The sequence below is a fragment of the Nicrophorus vespilloides genome, unplaced genomic scaffold (assembly GCF_001412225.1).
Source record: "Nicrophorus vespilloides isolate i.1.1-1 unplaced genomic scaffold, Nicve_v1.0, whole genome shotgun sequence".
Lineage (NCBI taxonomy): Eukaryota > Metazoa > Arthropoda > Insecta > Coleoptera > Silphidae > Nicrophorus > Nicrophorus vespilloides.
Genome location: NW_017100079.1, coordinates 377,047 through 394,952, shown reverse-complemented (window position 1 = coordinate 394,952; position 17,906 = coordinate 377,047). Strand labels below are relative to the sequence as shown.

General features: G+C 29.3%; 1 protein-coding gene across 1 annotated transcript; it reads right to left on the bottom strand.

Annotated features, from left to right (window-relative positions):
• Positions 1-12,522: 12,522 nt before the first annotated feature.
• On the bottom strand, positions 12,523-17,212 carry LOC108566825 (juvenile hormone epoxide hydrolase-like). Its single transcript, XM_017926891.1, has 4 exons — positions 16,918-17,212; positions 16,479-16,698; positions 16,269-16,426; positions 12,523-12,551 (listed from the first exon to the last, which is right to left on the bottom strand). Exons 1-4 carry the CDS (start codon positions 17,210-17,212, stop codon positions 12,523-12,525), a joined length of 702 nt encoding a protein of 233 aa, XP_017782380.1.
• Positions 17,213-17,906: the final 694 nt, after the last annotated feature.

Here is a 17,906-nt window from a genome sequence, read left to right as displayed (position 1 = left end):
AAACTGGGATTTAATTAGGTAAATCTAGGATAAATAATGATGTTTGTAGTTTCATATTATAAAGATACATATTTTGAAAGTAATTAGTGCTGTTGGCGTTTAATTAAATAATGTTGACGACAAAACGAATGTTGTTTCAATGGAGTAATGAGAATTAAGTTTTAAATTGGGCATAACAATAAGGGCTCTTGCATTCAGAAAAGCGGTGGAAAAGTAAACGGCGTGCACAGCGAGAGTTTATTTCATCATAAATTTTCATAAAACACTTTAAGAGAGACAAAACCCGGCAATTTATTTATATAGTGGAGGGAACAGGCAGGGCCGACAGCACTTGAATTCTTATTGCGCGCCATCCATAAACCCTCTTAATTAAAAAATAGTCGACCAAAACGAAAGTTTTACAATTGGAAACTTAATTAAGATTTTAGCCTAAGCAATATATTAATTGAAAGTTAGATATAATTGAATATAAATTGATGAAATGATGTAAAACTATTCAGGTGTTGCTGTTATATAATTTTAACCAATACATAACAAGCTTTTGCAAGCACGAAAACGGGGTGCAAAAAAAGTGGTTGGCATGCGTCGGATGCTGCAAAGTTCGGTCTGTGTATATCTGATGTGCAGTTGGCGCTGTAAATTCGGGATGTTCAGAGAGACCGGGAAGCCCGGAATAAAGCTCCGGTTTCGTGTGTCGTCGAAAAGTTTCTGTCGCGCAGAACTAATGTGCATTAATTAATAATCCTTGTCGCGTTCACCTCTGGATTAAACAAATTCACTTTAAAAACTTTTTCCGTTGGTGCGATGCGCGCTAATTAACTTTATTAGAAAATCGGAATGCAATATTGGGAGAGAGCGATGTTCCTCAGTGGTTTCTTGGCAGCGTTTCTTATTAGTTTCTTAGCTGGTGAGTATGCAGAGCTCTTACTTTACTTTAGCAGTCCGTTGGGAAGTTTACAAGTGCCATAAAGATTCGGTTTTTACGAGCTTCACGAACTCACTGTAAAATGCATGCAAATCGTTTAACGATTCATTTACAAATTGTTCTATATTAATTTTAATTTAATAGATTAACAATAAAATTATTATTTCAATTACCTTTATTTTACAATTAATTAGAAAAGTAATAAGCATTAATTATTAAAATATTTAATTTTACAGAATATTATTAATTATAATTAACAAACTAATATCAATAATACCCATTTCAACAATAATTAACAAACATAAAAGTGAGAAATAATAAAAAAAAGTGCAAAACAAAAATTAATTCTTCAATAAAATATTTAATATTAATTATTTCAATCTGAGACTACAATTATTAAGTGTAAATATACGTGCTTTAATTATATATATCATCAACCGATATATCTTTTTATTCATTCTTTGATACAGTATATTTTAGGTACGTTAATTAAATTCGCAGTGATTTTATCTCTTAAATTATGTTTACTTATAATCTCACCTGAATTTATTCGTGAAAATTATACAAATATAAACTCACTGAATTATGTAGTAAACTTCTTTTATTAAATATCGTTCTGAATGAGATATGTAAATTGAAAACAAATTACAGTAAATAAAGTATAAATTTTTGTTTGACGCATTTTAGAGGAAATTATAAATTTTCCTTTGGCCTTTGTTAATTTTATCATAGAACGTGTCTTATTTATTTTGAATTTATTTTATATGGAAAATATATAATAATTATTATTTTATAAATTTTATTAAAATAATATTTGTACTCAATTATTTATAATAATTGCACTTTTGTGCATTGTTAATCATCTAATTCATATTTTTATCATTCAATCAAAATATAAGTAACTAAGAAAGGTTTATTATCTTTTATTTCAAGTAACGTTTATAAGTGCACTTGCTTATTTACAAAAGATTACATATCTGTTATATCCATTTATAAATTAGCAATATTAAGCTTTTTCCAGCTTTGCAATGCTTTCTGTAATAACCATAAAACTTTTAAATAGACTAGTCTCTTACAAATCCAGTTTCGTAATGACTATAGTAACTGCGAATCTTGGATTTAAGACCAGATTCAGCAATTTTATCGACTACTATTAAAGTGTTGTTATAACATTTATTACATATATTTGTTATGGTAGCAGTTTGTAGCTCGATGTTAACGTTCAGTAAATTAATTTCCTATTGATAATACGTAACGAAATTTCGTAGGTTGGAGTGTTTGAGTTGTGAAGATGTTATGCAGTTAGTTTACTTCTGATTCATTTGCATATCAATCATACCTAGTTAAACTTTTCGTTACTTATTTCAATTAAAAATGAATTTTAATACATTACTTTTAGATATTTTTGACAATAATATTAATTTCTTTCAACTTTTAATACGTTTCGATATGTGTATATTTTATAAAATAGTTTGATTTGATGAAATATAAATAAATTGTAAAATTCTTTTACTAAGAAATAAAAAGAAAATAAAAGTGAAAAATCACTTATTTTTTTTTGCTAAAGGCGTTGTCAATGTTATAAAGTATTAACCTATATAAATCAATGATTGATGAGCCTAACTGGAGGAGAGGTGTTATTAGATATTGAAAAAAAAAGTCAAGTGCTTAAGAATAATGATGAAAATGTATCGTGCTTGACGAATAAAGTATGTAAGCTACCAAGAGCACGAAATGTGTATAAAAACGAGGATAAAAAGGGCATTACAGGATCATAATTGCGCAGTTTTACGATCATGTACCTTCGAGTGGTCTGGTCCTTGCGTTGTGATTGTTGTAATACTTTTTTATATATATGCTGAGAGTGCTTTTTTCTTTCGACAAATGGTTTTGCATTAAAACCGTGCTTTCGTAGCCATTGTTACACTTTGCTATACCTAAAAGAGTTGAAATGTATAATTATAAAAAAAATAATTGCGTTCTTTCCATGCTTTTATCTTACCTTGTTTACATGAAAAGAAAACCTTTAAGATGCAGCTCCCATCGCTAACCTACATTTTTTCTTCTTTCTTTCGGCATCTTGCATTTCCTTGACAAGTTGTCAGCTTGTCACATCACATATTGGAATTTAAATGAAAAAATAATGGTAAATATTTGCACTGAGGTGAATACCTTTGCATTTTCACAAATAAAAACTTTGTGAAATATCATAGTATAAATGTTTATTTTATTTAAACATATATTTCTTTATTAAAAATATTTTGAAAATATCATATTTTTTTTAAATAAACTCACTCAAATTGGCAAATAGTACTGGTTTATCCAAATCAAATCAAATTCATCAATTTTATAAGTCATCAAACTGCAGTGGACGTCATTACTTTAAATTAGTTTGGATTCAGCTTTTTTTTTAAATTAATTAAAGTTAAATTAGTAAACGCAAAAAAAAAATCAAATAGAAAAATGATTGCTTTTCGTCACGTCGACATTTTGACGAGGTCGACGCAGATTGCTGTTAACAGAGAGAATAAAAAAAAATAATAGAAGTGAGAGAGAAAAGCAAAATTAAAATTGCACCGGAAGATGGAAATAATTTGGTGCTTCAATTTTAAAGCCACACATTGTTTCTCTCTCTCTCACTCTCTCTTTCCAAAAATCTCATAACTTCCCCTTTCAGCCATATACAAAATTAACAAAAGAATGGGATTTACACTAAACCGCACGCCTCCTTCGAACCGTCCCGAAAGTCGCCTTTCGAAATCGCTAAAAAAAACACACGGAAGGGGCTTTTCAATTTCCTTTCGTGAGGATACTTAATGCCCAAAACCATAATTAAATTGTCAAAAGCACATTTCGCTCCCTCGGGTTTTTGTTTTAGTCTTCGTGCGTTGCGACAAGAAATGTTTTATGCAACAAGTTCTGCTTTCCTCTATTCTCTTTCTGCTTCCCTTTTCTTCTCCTTCTCTTCCTCCTATCATTTTTTTTGTTTCATTGCGTGTAGCCAAGTTATTCATAGATAATATAAAGCCATTTGTATTCATGCAACATGTGTGCGATTTCGTGGGAAAACGAATGGGAGGATTTAGATAAAAGTCCCGATTCGAAATTACGTTGCTGCATTCAAATTAATGCCTTTCGTTTCGAATCAAAAAGAAGAAATGCAAAATAAAAAATACGCGTGAGATGAAACGCTAACATTCTCATTAAATGAATTTTCACCGCTAATCCAATTATTTTATCTACCTTGGAATATATTTTCTTTTTATTTTACGAGTTTTATTTGCGGAGTTTATAATTAAAAGTAACAAATTCACAAAATTAATGGGTTTTCTTCTTGGAGTGAAATTCGTCGTTAAAATTATAAAATAATCGCTTACAATAATCATTAATATTTATTTCGGTGGAGAAAGTTGATGCAATATTAATGTAGTTGTAAACTCGTCGAGTGTGTACTTGCTTCAAAATTGCGAGGGATCTTAAAATATGTAAAGCACCAATAGAATAACAACTCTGTGCCATATTGATTTACTGGCGCCTAAAATCATTTCAAGGTCTTCCCAAAATTAACTACCCGCTTGAGGAAAGAAACAAAAAAAAACATTGACATACAACCTCACCCGGCGCTTCCACAGGATTCCACAGACTCATCGTTCAGCGTTTCCAAAGATTCTATAGAAAATGAAAATGTCTTTACTACAAGAAATCTTAATGAAACTTCTGAATATGAATATGAACCTAATCATTTAAAAATATTGTTAAATCAAAACTAGAAACGTAATGTAAATAATAACTTGTATCAAATACATGGTAATATTGATATTATTTTTATTGTCAAAACATAAATTTATTCAATTTAATTTGATTTATTTCATAATTACATATAAACAAAGCCTGTATATGTACTTTTATCACAATTCAGAGACGTTTCATTGCTACGTTTCAAAATGCTTTTTTAATATCAAATCATGTATAGTAATATCAAATACTTGTCATAAGATAGTTATGATTATATTTATTTTTCAAGTCAAGTCAAGTGTATTTTATTATAATCTTTGAATGTAAGGTCAGAAAAAAAATATACTTAAATATTTGTAAAATTCGTTGCGGCGCACTAGTTCAGAATTCCATTAAATAAAATCAAATAATCTCACCACTCGACAAGGAGATTACTATTAGATCAATATTTAATTAGGAGTCGACCTTGTACGGAAATCATTATCACCCTGCAGTTGTATATCATGTAGCATATACCTATTGAAATTTATAATGGTATTCGACATTCAACTGCACGTTATATAATTGTTGAAATAAGTTCAACAATTGTTTTAAAATTTTAAACTAAAGCGTGATACTAATAATGTGTTAATGTACTTCAATTAAAATAAATTTATCATAAAATCACAGTGCCGTTGACGTGTTGTTCTCTAAAGTTATTATGAAACCTATTATGGTATCTTGATATGGATACGAGACAAGAAATCGCTTTCGCTGCGTGCTTTTAATGAGTTTATGCGGAAAGAACAATAAAAAAACATAGTAAATGGATGTGGTAAGCCTCAAGTTGAATTTATTAGCGAAGCGGAAACATCCTCGCTTTTAATTGAAATCATTATTTGCAACTCGAACATCAATCAAATTAATCACGCCCCGGCTGGGTGATTACTACTACTACTACAGTTTTCGGTCGGTCCTATGTGTATTTTTCTTTTTTGTTGTTTTTCATCCTAAACTGAAGGGATAACCTACAACTATGAAATTTCAATCGCACGGAGGAGCGAATGTAATCAATGTGTGTACCCAAAGTGATATGAATGCGTGCTACAAACCAATTGCAATTTGAGTGGGAATGGAGATTTTGTTTGTTTGGTGTCTTTGTAACTAAATTACCGCAGCTCGTAGTAATTACACAGATTATTAACAATCCCTTGATTTAAATCGTGTGTTACAGAATTTCGCTGTATTTTTTAAAAATATAAGTATTTACATTTATATTGAGTTATTTAAATTCTCGTTTCTTGATTAATTCTATTTAACTTTTCCGTCTTCCGCTTTTAATTCATTCTCTTCAATATCCTAAGAATTTAATTTCATTTTATACTGCTTTCATTTATTTTTAATATAATAAATATTTAAAAATATTATTATTGCATTTTCGAAGATTTTAAATTGAAAAATAGTGAAATCATTTTTGATTAGTATCGAAAACATTAAAAATTCCATTAATCTATCGATTGACGAATAGGATGCGTTCAACGAAAATACTTCGTTAAGCGAGACTTGGTTTTCAGAAGTAAAAATACTATGACTGCAATGAGGATACGTATCTTCGTATTAAAAAAATAGAAATGTTATTGAAATCACATTTCAAAATATGAGTCGAAAGTTGATTGTTTGTGATTTGTTTTGTCTTAACAATAACACTTCCTTCTAAATCAGTATAATTTTAACTAAAAATAAAGCGTCAATGTAATTTAAGCATCTTCTTACTTTTTTGGTTATTAACGTTTTTCGGAAGAAACTGCTTTAAATTCGTCTTAATATTCTTTGTCTTCGTAACAAACAAACTTTTATAAATTTTCTACTGATTCCATACATTTTTAACATTCTACTTTTGTCTGATTATTGACCATAAATTGGAATATTGTCTATGATAACGAAGCTTCAATGTATCGAAACCCTAAGTACATCGAAGCTTCGTTAACTGAGGCAACGTTATCCTACCATATATTTTACATTCAGTTGGCTTTAAAAATGAAGCTTGTTTGGTGCAAAACATGAGTGATCGATTTGACGCATACGTATTTTACTGTGCAAACATTGGTGACATTTATTTAATTAGGCCAATTGATTGCATTCCAAATACGTGAAACACCAAAATGCAATGATGGATCAATGTGAGCGAATTAAGTTAACTACATTTTATGTTGGGTCTAATTACGTAATTGGAAAATTGTGTTTTCGCATTGCGTAATTAGCAATAGTTAATTAATTTATCAATTATTAGTTTATATATTGATAATAATATAGATAATTTAAATTAATTAGTAATGTGTGGAAACAAATGATATGATATAAATATATATTTTAAACTGTACAAAGGAATATAGAAAATGAAATTGTTGTATTTTTTAACTTGAAATATTATCAAAATTTCATTAAAAAGTGAACGAGGAAAAGCTGAAATTGATATTTTGGTTTCATGCTTCCTTTTTATGATATAATCTCGACGTCGAAACCGCTGCAGGTGCTTATAATATGCTTTCATATTCTGTTTTATAAACAACCATCACTTTATTCAATGAACATAAAAAGCGAGTAGAAATTGGTTTAGAAATACACACATTTGTATTTTATATTCCTAAATTATATACATTCCATCGAGTAGTTCAAATCTTCAGATTGTAAAATTCTTCTGTATTCGTCTTTCTTTAATTATCCTCTCCTCGCAATTCAGTGTTTCTGCTGTCGATATTTCACCTTTCTCATACAAATCATCCCTTGTCTCCGAGACAAAGACGTAAGGCTCTATTCTTCACGATTATTCACGCAACTTTAATTCTATTTGACTACGACAATTCTACGAACTTGGATTGTTCACACTTAATGCGTTATATAATAATTTACCTGGGGCTTTCATCAAAAAGATGCGCTTTCTCTAAATTTATTATTAAGAATAATTTTAATTAAATGATCCAAAATAATTATACATATATGATTTGCATTAAATAAGTATTTGAAACTTTTAACCAAATGTTAAAATTACGAAATAATCAGTGTATATTATTAATTAGCTACAAATCAAAGATGATTACAATTGAAATCCGATTGTGAAATTTATACAAGATTGTGTCTAATCAATTATATAGTATTGAAGTGATAATTATGTAAATACTACTTGATTGTATACATTGATGGTAGAGTCTTGTGGTAATTCGATAAGTCTTGAATGCATTATGTGTGCACACGTAAACTGTTCATCCGCGTTTGCTCGATAAAGTCAGTTGAAATTTCCATCCATTTGTCAGCAACGAGGTCACTTTCTCTGCAGAGGAAATTGTTGTAATCAAATCTTCGAGGGTGATTTATTAATACTCGTGAAACACTCTTCTAACCCAAACACGTTACGCAATCACCGACAATAAATGTGTGTTAATCATTTAATTCTATGTCAACCCGCAAATTCGAACCGAATCACAAATCATATTGAATAGTGAATAAATCATGAACACAATCCATGCAAACATTTGTGATTTATAGATGAATGCATATGACATGAATATAGGATTTACTGACATTTTTCTTTAATAAATAATATGTAAATATTATATTTTTTTTATAATTATACTGTTAAGTTTAGGAATTTATATTTGGTATTTTGGTTCTGATCTCTGAAAGCACAAAGGGAGCGGTTTTCAATAACATTTCAGGATTATAAAGGAAAATTGATTTCAGTAAAATTATTAATAAGCAATTAATTGTTTATGTTTGTATTACTAACATATTTTGATTATAATTATGTGCAAAACAACTTTATAATTGCAAATTATAATTTTATTTGGTTTATTAACGTTTTATCAAAAACACATGATTGGTATTTTTCGTGTTTGATTGATTAAAAAACATATGTTTACGTGATTGTTGTAGATGTATGTAATGTAAACGTGTTAATTGACATTTATGTGACTGTGAGTGAAGGTAATATGTAAATTGTTTCTATATGGCTGAAATTCAGGCAGATATAATTAACATAGTATATACACCAGTGAGTTTCCAAATTGAGTGTATCAAGTGGATGAACAACCTCAATCAATCATCCCCATTCGTTGATCCTCCACGCACTGGAGTAGTAATATAATTGTAATGTCGCATATTAACAGCAATGTATGATATATTACAAAATTACATAACTTTCACCGCATAAATTGATAATGTTGATATAGTAATTGTCCGAATCAGTAATTGTCGGAGGAAGTTAATCTGAAGATTGTTTCACTCGGCTTTATAACAAATGATCAAAATTTGGAAATTGGTTTGTTGGATGGGTTTGAGGGTTGAGATATATTTAAAGTTGGGCGTTTCTCGTTTAAGTGGATCACTTATTAATGAAAATCTCCTTTGTTAGTGGCGCAGTAGTAATCGTCGTAGTAAGTTATAAACGTACCCGGACCCCTCTCTTCAACCAGAAAGTTTCAATTTCGGCTGCAATTAGGATATTTCGGTTTAATTAATCCAACCGCACCCAAACGAAGTAAATAGGAAGGATGGTGGGAAGAAAGGGAAGCTGCATCAACAGGAGGAGCTTGGTAAAAATGTAATTGTTGGACGGTTCACCGGTGATCCCTCCCTAGGGGATCGATTAAAGTATTTTTCAAGATAATCCGGTTAAATCTTCGTTTCCCTTACAACTACATCTTCCATGTAAAAAGGATTGTGTACAAATAATTATATGCTGTTTTTTAACTGAAGCGTATATAAGAAGTGCCAAATAATACAATAGATTTTGTTGCCAGTAACATATTTCATGTATTGAATTAGACACATTTTGTACATGATTTCTTCGTTTATTATTTGAATATTTGAACAATGCAAAGTGCATTTTCTTATATAAATTATGTGAATTATTTTACGGGAAGCCGACTTTACCAATTTCATAACTAATTCATCACGCAAAGTACAACAATTTTAGAATTTGTAGTGACAGTTCATATTTCATTGATAGTTACAAAATAAAGTATGGACTTTAAAGATTACTAAGAAACATTAATTTAATTTTAAGTTTTGAGATTTTCAACTTTTTTAAAATATCTTTTCTGACTCTCTAAACGTTTATCTTAATTCATTTACTTATTTCTATAGATTTTAAACCTATTAAACAAAAAAGTTTTACATTTTTTGCCAATGTTGTTATATAATTTATTTTTAAATTTACCCTCGACATAGACTAATAAATGTTATTAATTTCTATTACATGAATTAAGTTTCATATAGTTGAAAAAAACAAAGAAAAGGAAAACAAATCCATGTAATTGAATGTTTAAGGAAATACAATTTCTTTAAAAACATTGAAAAGTTGGTGTGATTTAATATCAGATCTTGTAAAGAATGCACACTCTTATCTTTACGCTCGTTTTTGTGTGCTCAATGGCTTGTTAAAACGTTTTTCTTCAGCTCGATACGCCTCCAGAGAACGTGTTCTAGAATCGATCTCGTGTTAACTAAATTTTAACCGAATTCTAGGGTCTTTGTCCATTTATAATTCACGTTAAGCTTGTCTCACAGATCATGTACATGGTTACATGCAATCTATTATTCAAAACTATAGCTATTACTGAACGTTTCACTATTTACAACTATAGTAAGTTTTTGTTTAATTATCTAATCTTATATATTTAATTTCCATTTTTCAATATTCAATTCAGGTGTTAAATTAATTTAAATTCTAAAACATATTTGAGACATTCGAAGTAATCTTTATATATTATGTTGTTTCTCTCGATTGATTGTCCCAGGAGCCCCATGTTTGTGATGGATCAATGAACACAATGATGCTTGTAAAGCTCTTCAATTGGAACTAATTTTATGTAATTATGTTCGATAGTTTCCCATAATTGTACGTGCTTACATGCTTAAATAAGTTTTAGTATGACTATATACATTTTTCGATTCTTGCTGGTTTTCACGTATTCACGCATTCTTTTGGTCATAGTAAAAATATCTATGGTCTCGGCACTGGTCAATTATTTTTTTGTTTTAGAAGTCTTAGTACTATTGGTAGATAAAATCAGATTGTTCTTATGTGAACTTTTTAGAATAAACTAAAATATAAAAAAGAAAAACTAGTCCATTAATAAGTATTTTGGTCAGTCCGTTTAATTAAAAGAAATATAACAATGAAATTCAACAGCTTTTGCAAAATTCACACATCCTTCTTCCTGGAATCCATTTAACACAAGTCTTTTAATTAATCGCACCGTGCAGCAAATTTCATTTAATTTGAGGCAATAAACTGCACATTATTGGAACCATCATCGCACGTCTTCCAAACCTGACATTTGTCCTTTTCGGTCGTCCTATATAATCTGGAAACGAAAGGAACAATGTACAATTCCAGCTGGCTTTAATGAATTTCCGAATTAACGAGTTTTTAAACTCACTGCGAATTACTCTCTTTTTCGCTAATTACTTTCAGACAAAATGGAGCTACTTTTAATTTCAGATACATAATTCGTTTGAAAGAAGGTGATTCGTGCTGAAAATATTCGAGGTGGAAAAAAAGAAACAAGAAAGTAAAAGTGTAGGTGTCTGAGCGATTCTTCGGCTTAGATTGTATTCCCATTCCTCAATTTTCAAAGTGAACGATCGTGCGTATAAAAAATTACCGAAAACAAATTTTAATTATAATTATGTAATCAAGTGATGTTGAATAATGCAAAAAGAGATCGAGAAAGGAACAACTTGAAAGGGTTATTTTTTTTTGTTTATTTCGATAAGTACGTAAAATAAAAAGAAAGCTGTTTAAAATTTATAAATAAATTTAATTTAAACAAAAATACAGAGTTTAGCATTGGATCTACTCAATCCATTATTCACTAAAATGAAAAATACTGCTTTTTTGAGCGTTTTATTTATTGGATAAAATCACAGCAATGTAGTCACATTTCCCAAACATCCTGCTTTCATATATATCCTTTGTATCCATTAAATCTATTATAATTTACGAAGAAATCACTAAAAAGTGAAAACACTGCTTTGTCGAGAACAGTGAGTTTCAACTAGATTCAAGTTACTTGTTTCAGTTGATTTTCAAGGAAAATGTATGATTCTTTAATTAAAATGTCAATAACTTATTAATCAACTAAATTTTTCATGAAATTATTGAGAATTGTATGAAAATAAATAACAAAAATAATAATATTGCAACCTTGTAAATGTTTGTACCTGAATACAGTAATGTTAAAAGCGTATAGAAACGTTTCGCTTTGTTTTTGTGCGAAACAGATTTTATTCTAGTTTGCAGATTTGAAATGTCACTCAAGATTGTATCATAAAAATGTAAAGCCTGTCATGGACAAAACAATAAATGATTCGACAAAACTGGAAAAAAGATGGAACAAAGAATGGAAAACATGAGCCGCGTTTAAATTCCCGGGTTTAAACATAAGAATATCTCGTATCGATTGCGTTTAAAAATTACTTGCGAAATGGTAAACAAAAAACCGGTGACAACGGCAGATGAATAATTGCCTACATCCATTTCTTGCACATAAATAACGACGTGCCGGTTTCCTCTCAAGCTCACTTTATTCGCAGGTTCGTATTTAAAAATAATAGCGTTCAAGTATAGGCTGAAATTTATTTGTTCTTTATTTAACTGTTTATTATTATTAAATTGTTAAATTATATTTACAATATTCAAATAAAAATGTACTAATTTACAAATAAGTTTATGTACACGAAATTTGTTTATGCATTCTGAAGCTACACCTCGATACTTAAAAAATCCCGAGCGATTTAGCAGAAGGGACAAAGATCTGCCACTGAGTTTAACAGTAATGTAATTAGGGAAACACCATGAAGTTTATTCTGAAAAGAGGGGCTTAGTTACTTAAAGTTTGGAAACCACTGCCTGAAAACAAAAATCAAGTATGTAACAGAATTTGCTGTTTGTTATTAATGGAGTAATAATTTTGACGGAACAGAATTCCACCAACTGGAATTTTAACTAGTATTTTTTGTAAGGAAGGTGTAGACCTAACTAATATAGCTACAGATACTTCCCATATTTTTAGACATACCTTTCAAGTTACTGAAAATACAGTAAGATTTACTACATCAGCTCACCTTTAACTTAAGAAAAGTTAGCATTATTAGTGTTAGAAAATAATTATTAATTAAAAAACTATAATAGTAAATTATGTCTATTTTTATGATTCAATAAGAAGTTATATTAATAATAATAAACATTTACTGTAAATGTTTACAATACATCCCTGTAATTGATCAATTGTTGCTCTATTTGTAATTGAAAAGAGTATCAATGTATGTTTTGATAATTTGTAAACATAATACAATCAACCTGTAAACAATTGTAGCACTTTTTTATTGGTGGTATTTTCTTTAAGGCGTGCGGACATTTACAGTCTATTTTCGCTGCTCTCGCATCGATGTGCATTTTATGGAGCATGTGATATGTCCAGAATGCCGGATCCGTGATCAGAATCTCATACAGGATGTTCGTCCTTCTTGCGTTGACAAAACATTCAGGATCGCGCTTTTCCAGCGCGTGACTCGCTTCTACATTACGTGTCTATGTAAACTTCTGAGAGTCTCATGTTTGTGACATATGGAAGATGTGAATATGTAACCTTTAGAAATCAATAATCTTTAATAGGATTTAAACATTGTAACTATTAACAATTTTGTTATTGAACCTGACTTAGCGCCTTGTGATTTCTGGCTGTTTCCAAAAATAAAATAAAGAAAGTAAAAAGTCTTCAGATCCAATGTATAGATCATTAATTAAAAGTTGAGAAGCTCCAAAAAGCCGATTTTGAGGACTGTTTTGAAAGGTGGCTCGGCTCTACTGACTTAAGAAATGTATTGAAATAATTGGAAATTCTGTAGAGAAATTACAAAAGGATGAAAAATAAAAATATTAAAATAAAATTGTTTTTATTTTGTTTTTTTTTCAGCCACTCGTACATAGAAATTAAACTCTAATTGAAGCCAGATTTTCTAATTTAAATTTATCCAAATATATTTCCGCAGTTGAATTATATTAAAGTTCCTTTGGAATGTTTGGAGCTCGCCGTAAGGATTGAGGAATTCTTTGAAATACTCGGACGAGAATATTGAGAATGCAGTTTCAACGCATTTTAAACTTATATACCTTTCCACTTATATATCACGACTGCTTGTGTATTTTCATTACGCAATCAACGATTAGTTCTAATTCAATTATATATTTGAAATATAATAATAATTTTTCTTCTATATATTATTTATATCAGGTTTCCTTTGGTAAATAGATTGTTGCAAAATCAAACATTTATGTTTAAAATGCGTCAATGAAATGCAATTACTGAGTGCAAATTCACGTTTAGTAATAGATAATACTTAATTCCACTGTAGCAGTAATATCAATTTGAATATAATTACAGTAATAAGTAAAGATAATATTGTGTACATAACAGTTTCTTGCTGTTCTGTTAATGCGATATTAAAGTCCTAGTTTGAAGCAGAACCTGTAAATTTATACAAATTTGAGAAATTTACAAATCACATACACAAACTTGATACAAATAAAAAACTGTCATGTCCCAGGGTTAAAAAATCCTTGGACACCGTAGATTATCTCGTTGCGGAGTCTTATGAATTTTAAATGCAATATTCTTACAATACAATAGTTGATCTCAGGAATTATTACTAAGAGTTACATTCTCCTCTTAAGTTAGAATTTATGAAGTAAGTGCTCTTTCTTGGATCAACTTCTCAGTTCGGTTAACTAGGACTTCCTCTCTATTCGATCCCCTGACTAAGACTAAATTATATAATACAAAAATGTGTTCATTTCAAAAAGGGGCTGCGTGGGAGAAAAGGGTTTGATACAAATATTGATTACCACCAATTGATTAAGTGGTGATACAAATAGACGCAACTATGCGATTTTATGTATAACCGTCATTCGGAATATTCCACAAGTTATTCTAAATAATCACGTACAAGTATCCGTTTGTACATTTGATAGATACGTTAAATATAATTAAGAGGAAAGTCATGGCCCTAACAAATATACATATTAGTTATACAATAGATGACAATAAATTAGTCGGCCACAACAAAACATCAAAAATATGTTCTTAATTCAGTTTAATTTTGCAAAATTATAAATAGTAAGTAAAGTAAAATTGAATAGATTTTATATTGAGTGGAAACCATTAGTCAGATAATAATATTTTCTTATGAAGTTAGCTACTATTTATTTTTTCAATATAAATGTTTACACTCACATATAGAAAAAAATATATTTCTTTCGTCCTAAATAAAGCAGATACATTTGAAATATCCACTGAAAGGAATATTGCGTTCACGGTTCAAATAGCTGATAAAAAAATCAAAGAGAATGGGTCGAGGGGGAAGATATAAAAAGGCCGAAACGGTTGTATCTTATATTTAGAAATATGGTCTCGACGGCTTCAATAAAATACTTTCCTTTTTAAAAGAACGCAGTAATGATGAACACGCGTGCATTTGACGTGCAATTAAATACTATTAATCAATCATTAATGTACGTTTATACACTATACAATGTATAATATAAATACAATTATCCAAAAAGAAAAAATCAATTAAAACTAAGTAAATATAATAGAACTTTAACCCTTAAATATCAATGTATCTATTGTCGTAGCCGATCATTTTATTATCATCTATTGTATAATAAATATGTATATTTGTTAGATCTACCACTTTCCTCTTAATTATTACAAATCATATTTTACGTATCCATCAAATCTACTCCTTTTTGATATGGACACATTTTTTGTATTATATAATTTAGTCTTAGTTACAGGGCCCAACAAAGAAGATAGTCTTAGTTGAAGGGTTGAAGTGCGAACTTGGTGTTTCTTGGAGAGTCCAGAGAAGAACCCTTGCTTCGTAATTATTAATTTAAGAAGTGAATGTAACTTTTAGTCAATAATTCATGAGATCAACTATTATATAGTTGAATTCTCAATAAAAACTCTGATGTGTATAATAAAACTAATTAAGAATATTGCATTTAATATTCATAAACCCCTCTAAGACTAGAGATAATCTACGGTGTCCAGAGATTCTTAATTCCGGGACACTACACAATTACAGCCAGAAAGATAATTTTAAAAAATCACAATACATATTTTATATATAACCTTTTATAATGGTAACATACATACAGCCAAATATTAAAAATAAACTAATTGCAAGTGTACAATTCGATTTAAAAGTCCGGTATCAAATTTGATACCGGTAAATTATAGTAAGGCCCCAGTTCTTGTACAAAAATGTTTTTATTTTTGAGTATAAATTCAGTTCCCAAACAGAATTTTGGTTAAGTATTTAGGAACTAATTATGTTCGAAAACTAAGATATTATATAAACAAAAGTATAAAGTAAATTAGTTACTATATTTATTAAGATACAAAAATTATACCATAATAAATTACAAACACAATAAATAAATTACAAACATAAATCAGTCTTAAATATATATCATATTTAAATTACTTATCCTAATTTTAATGAAAATCAATCATTTTTTTGATTGATTCAAATATATCTTTTGATAATTTGTATTTGATACTCTTATCAGTTTGCAATAACATCCTGTGTCCCCATTCTTGAAAATTGGTAGCCTGAACTACATTCGTGAACTTATCCTTGTATATCCAAGAGGCTTGATAAAATATTTGTTTGGTAAATTTGGGACAAGAACATGGAACCTTGGTGCTTATAGGATACCTACAAAAAATAAGATTAACGATAAGAATTAAGATATTTTTCGATTATTTACTGGTAGAGTGGCATAGGGACAAACTGTTGGAGAGATCTGATGGAATTTGTCGTACTCTGAGAGATTGTCATTAACATAACAACATCGATTAGTTTTTCTTCATCCATGTTTTGAAGCGCACCAAATAATTGGTTATTGTACTCTTCTAAATCAGTTCCTACAGATATGATATTCCAAATATATGAAGCCAAAGCAATTGGTGAACTCGACAATGTAATACCTGCAAATTGACATATTTTATTATAATTTACTTATTAACTTATGAATTATTTACTTAAAGAGTCCAGATTAATAAAATTTCCTTGCATGTAGTTTAAGAAATAAACCATTTTGTTGAAAGATTTCCACATATCGTATTTCGATTTATCCGCGTTGATTACTTTATTAACAATTGTTTCTGAAGCATATTTCACTAAGCTTATCTTCCTGAGAGATAAACACATGGTGTTATACAATCCCATAACTTTATCCGGATATAAAATTGCCATATCCGTGCCAATAAATGATCCAACCCCTTGCCCAAATACATAAAACCTATCGATGTTCAAGCGCTTCATCAAATTCTTGAAAAGCGTTGCCACATGAACCGTTGCCCTATCCTTCATTGGATCCGACATGAAATGTCCGGGCAAAGAAGGTATTATCAATTCGAACGATACGTCGCCGTTTCCGCTCGTCAGCTGCGGTACAATGTCGTAGAAGTATGCAAAACTTTCGGGCCAACCGTGCAACATCAAAAGAGGCACTGTTTTATTGCTCGTCTCTGGTTTTACGTGGACGAAATGAATCTGAAGCCCTTGGACGATTGTAGTGTATTGTGGATATTGATTGAAGTACACTTCGCGTGTTCTCCAGTCGTATTTTTCTCTCCAATATTTAATAACATGTTGTTATTAGACTGTTAATATCCAGAGGCGAAGTATCGCCGAATGTTTAACTTGCGAGAAAACTGTGTTCACAATCTGAAAACATAAATATTTTTCATTTTAACTTAATGCTGCAATATCTTCACAACTGAATTATTTATGTCTAAATAATAAAAATATACAAAAAATATCAGATGTTAGAAAAGTTAAGCATAACATAATAATTGGATAGATGATAGAAAGTTTTATTAACTGCTATAAAAATAAGTCTTAACATTATATCAATTTACACACATTTTTTGTTTAAAACTTATCTTATAAGTAAACATATGTTAAATACATGTTAAATTACCATACTAATGATAGTAGTATACATATATGGTTCTTGTTTTTCTTTCTGATTGGTCAGAGTTTTTCATTTTTTAACGTTAATATTATTAAAAGATTCAATTCTAATTATGAGTAAAAATCAAGAGAGTTTCAAATTAACTAAATATTGTTTTAATTTAATTTTATAATAATTTTATAGTTATTTCAATAAAAACAAATATATGAATGAACT